Source organism: Apus apus, chromosome 5 (genome assembly GCF_020740795.1).
Source record: "Apus apus isolate bApuApu2 chromosome 5, bApuApu2.pri.cur, whole genome shotgun sequence".
Taxonomy (NCBI): Eukaryota; Metazoa; Chordata; class Aves; order Apodiformes; family Apodidae; genus Apus; species Apus apus.
Window position 1 is genome coordinate 47422771 of NC_067286.1, and position 9590 is coordinate 47432360.

The 9590-nt window shown below is 38.8% G+C and overlaps 1 protein-coding gene across 2 annotated transcripts in view; it reads right to left on the reverse strand.

Annotated features, from left to right (window-relative positions):
* Positions 1-9369, reverse strand: part of GALC (galactosylceramidase) — a 35988-nt gene extending 26619 nt beyond the window's left edge. For both annotated transcript variants that reach the window (XM_051621870.1, XM_051621871.1), the window contains exons 1-6: positions 9185-9369; positions 8143-8211; positions 6231-6294; positions 4531-4644; positions 3015-3154; positions 1260-1298 (exon numbers count right to left, since the gene is read on the reverse strand). In XM_051621870.1, the coding sequence (XP_051477830.1) occupies positions 1260-1298; positions 3015-3154; positions 4531-4644; positions 6231-6294; positions 8143-8211; positions 9185-9352 (594 nt within the window). In that variant the 5' untranslated portion in view covers positions 9353-9369. The remainder of the gene's footprint in view (positions 1-1259; positions 1299-3014; positions 3155-4530; positions 4645-6230; positions 6295-8142; positions 8212-9184) is intronic.
* Between the last annotated feature and the right edge of the window lie 221 nt (positions 9370-9590).

The following is a 9590-nucleotide window of genomic DNA, read 5'->3' on the forward strand; positions in this document are numbered from 1 at the left end:
ACTCGAAAACGCTAGTACCAAAACACTGTGTCCAAAAGGAACCAATGGCTTCATAGCCTACGGAAGTGAGAGTCCAGAAAATGCCTTTAATTAAATTAGTTGTGAAGTATATATAACAGAATCTGATCTAAGATGTGATAAGACTTGGAAACCAAGTTACTGTGGCCATAACAGCCACAAATCATAGGAAACCAGCTGTAAGGGTATTCATCTAATTCTACAACCAAGGAAATAAAACTTTTAAAATAAATGTATTCTCAGTTCTCAGAAGTAGACAGAATTTTATATATGCCAGCCTCATGATGGATATTTAAAGATACTTTTTGCTCCTAGCGCAATGTCAAGTTTAACTGTTGTACATAATTTCCTGTATCAATTGAACAAAATAACTACAGAAGTTGCCCAGGTCAAATTATATGACTAACCTCACACAGAATACACAAACAGTAAGAGCTCAAAGTTTTCTAAAAGCCACTAATTGGCTAATCTTAAGCATATGAGACCCAGTCGAGTTCTGAAAAAAAATAACTAGTTTTTCTACACATTCAATTTAATTTTCACTTGCTTTTAAGAAGAGGTAATGCTATTTCTTCTTAGCCCCAGAGCAGCAACAAGGAAATGAACAAAGTAGAAGCTTGAACTGAATATTTCACTTCAACACAACATAACAAAGTGAGTTTTCAAAGCAGGGCAGAGAAACAGCAACGACAGGTATTAGAGATATCTCAGGGTTGGTTATGTGAAATACTCTGTTCTTACAACTAGAACAGGACATACTGAATTTTGCACAGTTAAAAAAAAAAAAGGGCCTTTATTACGTTTGCTGATTTACCTTTTTCATAAAATAATAACCTGGAGTTTTACAGGAATAATTTAAGGGTATTATGCCCGCTGAAACTTGGTTACAGAATTTTAAGAAATTCTAGATCTTTGATTTACAACTATATCCAAGCCAGCACAAAGAAAATGAATTTGTATTAATTCAGTGGCATCAATTGGAGCTTCCATTAAAATGCAGGAGTCCTAAACATTTTGCATATACTGACAAAGCTCAAAGTAACACTTTCAGATACACACAAAAAAAGATCTAGAGATCTGATCCTGTTACTATTCCATGCCTGCAACTACAAGAAACATCGTTCAGCAAGTGAAGCAGTTGCACAATTAAGGTACTTTTTATAGGCAAATTTGGACAAGCTAATTGTTCATATATGATAACAAAGGCATTTCACTTTAGAGAAATAAGGAAAAATACATACCTTTATATATTTGCTATTAAATGCCCTTTCATTCCATATCTATAAAGGAAAAGTAAAAAGCCATTTACAAAAATCAGGATACGTCAATGGAAAATGAAAGATTTCACTTATGTATACAGGAAGTACATATATAAATACATAAGATTACACAATCCATTAATGGACTCCATGACTTCACTTTGCTGGAGGAAAAGTGCTCAGTTTCTTTTTTTTTTGGTTGAATGTTTTGCTATCAATTCTTCAAGAAAAAATTCTGTATGAAAGTTCAAAATAGCTGTTTGTTCATATATCACTAAGGTCTACTGCTTGCCCTCTTGCTGAAAAGGACCCTATAGCTCCTTGATCTCTACAATGGTACCAGTGTTACACATGACATTACTACTAATGGGTCTCCAGCTTGTTAGAAGCCACTGAGAATATACTGTGGCTTCAAGATGTGGTACTAATGAATGGGTCCTGGTGCCACTCACTGACGTAAGAGAGCTACAGCAAGTTACACACCAAACAGTTGCCTACAGTTTCGGGGGATTATTCAATGACACCATTCTTTCGAGTTTACACAGGACCATATCCATACTTGAACATGAGAGATCCAGCACAGGCTAAGTAAACAGACACAAAATTATCTCATTTCTTTTGCTCTGGATCTTCCATCTTTTATGGAAAGAGTGTTTAAGCGAAACACAGTTAAAAAAATCAAAAGCAGAAATGCTGGTCTCCCTTTCAAACAAATACCCTGATCAATAAAATGCAGAGCCTGAAATCTTTTTTCTTCCTTTTTTATCTAACTACAACATGAACATTATGACTCTCATTCACTAGTAAAGGTGAAGTCATCCCCCTGTAGGAGTAGGTTATCCAACAATGTAGAAGCAGACATATATACACCAGATACATCTTCCCACACTACAGCAGAAAGGTTACACTTTCTTGGAGGAATGGAACCACCACTTGAAAAGCTTTGCTCTGGACTGCTGAAGCAATTTTCAGCTTTTCTGCATTTAAACAACTGTCTTGTATAAAAACACTTAAAGGTCCAAAACAAGTGTTTCAGAAAGTATAGGACTGACTTCAGAGGAATCCCCAGCCATGCATTTTCTTAATCAGAAAACAAAAAGGTGAGTCTCGCATCAAATAAGGAACTTGAAAAGTGTTTTTCCAGGTTGTCTGCTTCCCTCTCTTATCTCCAAATGATGACATTTATCTCAGAAATTCACTCACAAGTTCCATATATTGCAATATAACACAATGCAGTAGTTATAATGTTCTGCAATACGTGCACTTTTATCTACTAGAAATAGTGCAGGTAAAAATGGAAGAAAATGTAGACGAATGCCCTTCCACAGAACAGTGACCATGTTATGCCAAGATGTCATGTTAGCCGACTTTCAAAAACTCTGTCTTAACTAACGCTTTTTGTTAGCTTGTAACTGCAGAAACACAAGCAGAGCAGGAAATTACAAGCTCAAGACTCAAACAGATTTCAGAATTCTCAAATTCTCTGGTAACTTTGCTCTAGAACTGGGAAGGCAGAAGACTATTTTTCACTGGTTCTGTTTAATGGCCATTATTGTAGAAAAAATGTAAACTAGAATAACTTCTTCCTTTTCCCTTGCAACAGAAAAAGCCAAAAATGCAATTACAAAATATTTTTTTCCTCCCATCACTCTCCTTCAGTTAACAACAAAGAGAGACAAGACCAAGATCTTAGAAATTAAGATAGATAAAATATACAGGATATGTTGCTTTACTGACCCCAATATAATCAATGTCCAAATCATGATAGTGTTTAGCTCCTAATATCCAAGAAACAATATAGTAAGCAGTGACATCTGGATAGTCATAGGGCCAGTTTTCACCCTTCCCTACCCATGCCGGAAATGTCCAAGGTAATCCTGGAAAGAGAGAAGAAAAACAAATTAACAAGGTAACTACTAGGTCTACATTACTCAGTAAGGCTCAATAGCAAGCTGTAAGTTGTTCTACCTAAAACAAAGGAGCAGATATGAACTTCAAATTCATATTGTTCCAGTGAAGATAATGAAGCATAACTTAATTAACTGGAGAGTATGTTCTCATATAAATTGTAATCAAACATATTAATATCTGCTTTTACCTTTTTTTTTTTTTTAAGCTAGAAGACTTCCATTACTGAAGAACAACGGATTACATACGATCTTTCAATTGTGTGGTATTATCTCTAACAGGTTTAAAATTCCAGAAATTTTTAGTTTAAAAATTTAAGTTACAGACAGAGGATAAATACCAAAAATTGTTAATCTCCTGAGTATGTATTTCAGAAGAAATTATTAGGATATTTAAAAAGCACTTCCAAATCTCAGCCGTTTACTGCATCTTGTAGTAAATAAGAACAATAAATTAACATAACCAGACCCTGCTAAGATTTTTGCTGACTTTTATGTAAAACATCTGAGGCTAATTCAAAGGCAAACCTCCTCCTTTTTTGAGAGCTTGATCTGAGGGAAGAGAGAGGTTACTAATAATTACAATTAGTCATAGATGTAAGCTTACTGCTTGTCACAGTGCCCATCTAACAGAATCTGACTGGCAAATCCTGCATCAAGTCACGCCTTGTGGCTGGGTATGGCAAAGTCTGATCCCTGGAAGACGGGAGAACTAGATACTTTTTAATTTAGAGACTTCTTCCCTTGTTTCATGTGAAACACATTTTGTAAAGCATTTCCATTAAAATCTAGGGTTCCACATTTGTACTGTCACAGCTCATGTACAACCCCCAGTCAAAACAGGGAGGCAGGAAAGTCTTCTTACAACTCAACATACGTAAGACAAATCGTAAGACAAGAGTCAGCGTAGTGGAGAGCGGGTGATGGGTTTGTAATAAAAACATAGAACTGAATTTAGTGCATGTACGATTTACAGATTTATACCTCCTGTAAGTTTACTTTATCCCTCCCCATTTTTTTACTGTATTATTCAGAAATTCAGCTCTCATGATAAATCACTTATGTTCACTACTGTGATAATTTAAGCATTAATATTACTTGACATAAGCAAATTATTAGTTGTTCCTTATCCTACACTACTTGTTATGTTATAGTGCAACAAAGTAAAACACAGTAAATTTAAGTGAACCATTAAGGCAAGCTTACCAAATATTAGAGATTCTACTTTGCCTACTGCAGCACCAAAAACATCTGCCCATCAAAATTAATATGCTAATTAAGGGTTAGGTATGTAATTTAGTAAGGGGGGAAAAAATATTTAAGTCCTAAAGCATGAAGGAATTTACCAATCAGTTTAATTTGGGGGTTCCTCCTTTTGGCTTCTTTCATCAGCCACCATTCATAGCCCCGGAAGTAGTTCTCATCATTTTCATAGTGCATATGGGAGGGTTCAGTACCGTCTAGGAAGGAAAAGGACAGGTAGCTCACAATTATCTTCTGTGTCATAAGCTGTTAACACATTAGTTTTCTGTATTGCTCATTGCCATAGTATGCAAGCCCATATCTCCAACATGGTTCATACATTCTTTGCCAGTAACTTGGCATACATTTACTGTTTTTTAAGGACTATGCCTGCTTTTACCATCAGTGTTATTAACTATTGGGCATTTTCTGTCCCTACCTATGATAATACTAAATCTATATTCACAATTAGCTCAAACCAAACAACCACCAGGAAAGTTGCAGCATTAAGAATAGAAGGGGAAAAAAAACACACCAGCATTCATGGAAACATGTTCTCTCTAAACTGAAAGCAAAAAAAAAAAATGTTATCTTTTGCTTTTTCTGGACAACTGATATCTAGACTATAAACTATTTAGCTTATTATTTCCATGGTGTTCTGTGATTGCAGAAGGGTTTTTTAGAATTGAAGGATATGCACTGAATTCCCTGAGGCAAAAGTAAACAAACTAGAAAGCTGCAAAAGAATCAGTGTTTCATGGGAAGTCATTACACAGAAAAGCCAATTAATAACCTGTGCATGCAAATGTAACAATTATTTACGCTAAACTATATGCCTAATTGTTCCAGAGATCTCTTCTGGTGAGGTTTGGTTTTTTTTTTAAGTCTGCTGAAACAGCACATTTCATTACAGAAAATAAGACTTATTTATTTATTTTACCTTCTTAACATGTCTATTTGGAAATTCTATTTGTCAGACATAGACTAGCAATTAGATTCCAAACTTAGATTTCTGATCACACTTCAAACAAACACCTCTGAGGTCAGACTAAGACCTGCAGTTCAATGTGTTAAGGCATATGAATCTTGCCGTTCTTCTAAAATCTGGAAAGTCATCACACAAGTGCGTTATATTCTCCTTAGCTAGCAGCAAGAGTATTTGAAGATGTCTGTGCATCCCACAAAGACACCTCCATTATCCTCTAACCAGCAACTTAGTGACCAAATACTGAGCTCTTAAACCCAGTATAACTTTTACCATGTTAATTTTTCTAAGGAAAGTAAACCGAGTAAATGAAAAACAGTATCTAATCACACAAACACTGACATTTAAAAATATATATACAAAACGCCACAAAGACAGATGTTATGTTTTCTATTTACTAACTGAGTCTGCTTTAAGTAAATTCTTGCAGTGGCCAAGATTTACTTTGGGGGGAGTGAGCAGAGAGGCAAACAAGAATTCCTGCCTAGTCCTACGCAAGTTTTACAGAGTTTGTATTGCAAAACTGGTGTCTGAGAAACACTCTGCAATTCAGAAAGCTACTAAACCTTCCTTAATCTTGAGGGCAAAAAAAAGAACTCACTTGCTCAAGAATGCAACAATATGATAGTGAGAACTGTTTCCAGAACACTAATGTAAATGTATCTTCTACAAGTTAGCAGATACTGCTTCTGTTTTTCCACAACTCCAGTAAACTACAGAATGCATCTCCATGCTTCAGCTAAAGTGACGCATGCAGGACATGTTATTTATGACATCACTGCAATGAGAGTTTAAATCCAGTTCACAAAAAATCCATACCTGTTGATTGTCCATCACCTCCAATCTCTACTTTGAGGATATGTAAAGAAGCACCAAAATTTGGCTAGGAAAAAAGACAAGAAAACAAACAGAATTCTGCTGTTAACAAGAAGAATGCAACAAATAAGTGTACAATTTTGAGGATACTAAAAAATCGGTATTTTTTTTAAACAGCCATTACAGATGCAATGGGAGATAACACAAAATTCTGCTTCAAAAAGAAACAGAGCAAGATAAACAGGTACACTTATCTTTAGTTAGTTTCTCTGACTTTTGCACCATCACCGATATTGCTCCCCAACTGTGCACATTTTAATCTGGTTATGCTCAAGAAAATATTGAAGCTCTTAAAGTAGAACATGGGCTTTATGAGAAATACTACAGTATTTTTAATCTTATTCGAAGTCACGTTTGCTTTGTTTTAAAATCCAATTATTAAAGTTAATATTTCAGTAAATAGTTTCTTCTTTGTTGTAAAGGGTTACCCTGCCTATGCAAAAGGGCAGCATACAGGTCAGAAGTAATCAGCTAAAAAAGGGCAGAGAGGCAAGAAAGAAAAGACCACTACACTGAAAACAAATGGCCACCTGATCCACTATCCTGTTGCCCTGCTGTCTGACTGGTGGAGCAGAACATAAAATTCAAGCCCATACAGGTGATCGTACTCCTAGTATGTTCTTCCAGCCATTAGTGGCTTAAGCGTTGCTCAAGTCAGAAGTTACAACTCATCATTACTTTAGTAACCACTAACAAGCTGGACTGCTCCATGGAATTACTCAAGTACAATTTTGGCATCCAAAAAAAAAGTTCTTGGTTGCGAGAATGCAGTTTGATTAAAAAAATATTCTGCATAGATGACAGACAGGCTTACAAGTTGTGGATTTTGTTTGTTCTTAAATAAAAGCAAACATTTCCAATCTACCATTTCTCCTCCTGACACTTCTCATTTTAAACTTCTAATACATTTGCTCTCTCATCCCCATTAAGAAAAGTTACTGACATTAAAAGGCAAGGAGAATGAGGCAAGCTATACCCCTCCTAGGTATCTCATGACGGCTTAAGAGGTTTTGGTAAATAACATGCCAAAAATTATTTTAAAATCATGGTCTCTCAGCTAGGTTTCCTTTTAACACATGCCTATTGATTCCTTCAGAAAACTCATATTGGCAACAGAACTTCAGTCTCCAAAGACCATAGGTTTTGATCCCCCAGTCAAACATCATACATTACTCTGCTCCTTAAAACCAATTCTTAAAACTACACAGTAAATCATTCCCCTCCAGCCATGTGGATTACACTACTTGAAAGTGACATGACATCCTCCTCTAGCAGAGTAATTTACAGTGCCAAAAGCAAAACAAGTTGTTATTATTATTGTCCAGTGCAATAATCTTACCATATATTAAATTGGGTAACTCCACAGGTTACACTTGCTAACTAAAGCAGCCTACAAACCGGTCATGTTCACACACTTTCTAAAGTAAGTGCACTTACACTTGAGAACAGTTTGAAATTATGCAGTCTGCACAGTCATTTTCACTTTATGTGAATGTATTTATAATCCAAAAAAATAAAAAATGTCTCAAGGACCTTTCCTGCAATCACTATCAACGGCTAAACCCCTAATTTTAGCCACAAATAAAATTTAATACTCATTAACCCCACGTGGAGGATGAAAATATGTTGAAAACATATATTTTAAAATACATGGTGAAACCATAAAGGAATTTTAATAATAATTTGAAGAAATAAGCTCTTGAACAACATGCTGTTTGTCAAAAACAGCAACTAAAATTAAATATTCTGATAAAAACATTAGATACTTTACAAGATGGGAGTTTGTCTATTTTCAAGTACTATTGATTATACTACAGGAGTTCCAACACGACACAGTAAGTGCAGCCAACTTTACCTTGAACAGATAATCTAAAATCTGGGAGCGGTAAGGTTCTTGGTAGTTCACCAGCAGTCTAGATGTGGCCTAAAGAGGAAAGAAAACATGAAAATATGAAAATCTAACTTTCAAACATGTAAGTACAATGCAGTTTGTCAGCCTAGGATTTTCACATGGCTAATAAGCCTAGAAAGAAAAGTATAGCATCAACAACTCAGCTAAGGTCCTACAGAAACTATTTTCTAACCCCTCAGTTGTGCATTTCTGGTTTCATAGATGGCAATTGCCTTCTATGCCAGATACCTGCAATTTACTGCAAAGAGAACCCAGAGAACAAAGAAACAAAGAGACCTCACAGACTCAGCATCATTTCTCCTGCTCTACTTGAATCTCCCTGGCTCACCGTATACCAAAGGCAACGAGAGCTCACAGGGCACAAAGGCAAGGAAAGAAACTCAGCAGGACCAAGAGTGGGTAAGAACTCGCAGGACCCCATGGTCCCGACTGGCTGGACCCACAGGACAGCATACAACTGGCTGCTGGCTTGTCCAGCATTTTAAAACCTATAAGAGACAAGTAGCTAGAAAGACCCTATACAGATAAAACCCACTCTGACTGAGCTCTTCTCCAACGGCACCGGGGACGTGTCTGACCCTCGGCATCCCAGCCAGCCTGATGAGAAAGAGCCACTGGGCAGCTGACCAGAGGACAGGCACAGAGCAGGGACCAGCTCCAGCTCCCATCGCATCCAGGACCACTGCCCGCACAGCCCCCTTCTGGGCCTCCAGACTCCACCTGAGAACCCTGCTCAGGACCTCCACGACCCCTCTCCACCCTCACAGTTCACCTCAGACTTCTCACACACACACACACACACACACTTCTCACGGTTCCCCTCAGAGACCCCAGACCCCGCCGAAACCGGGGGAGTCTGCACCGAAGCTACTGAACACTCCCACGGACGGAATCCGCCGCCCAGGTGTCCGTTGCAACCGCCGCCCTGAGGCGGGTATCACCACCACAGCACCGCAGGACCCCCACGCCCGCCGGCGCCGCTCACCCCACCGCCGCTAACAGCCCCGATGCCGTCGAACTGCCTGCCCAGCCCGCCGGCATCATCCAGCACGTAGGTGGCCGTCGAGAGCGCAGCGCTAGCAACTCCGGGGGGCCCCGGGCCCCAGCTGCAGCCCAGCAGGACGCAGCCCCACAGCAGAGCCGCGCACCCCATCCCGCTCGCCCCGCTCCGCCGGCAGCAACTCCCACTGCCCGGCGAGACGGCACCACCGGGCATCACCGGGGGGCGGGGCGTGAGAGCCCTGCGCCTTCCCCCCCCCCCCAAAAATGGCGGCGGAGGGAGGGCACGGCGCTCCGACCTGACGAACAACCCCCACCCCCCACCCGCCGCCTCTCCCCGCCTCGGAGTTGAAGTTAGTGGTTGCCATTTTGAGAAAGGGCAAGGCAAGTTC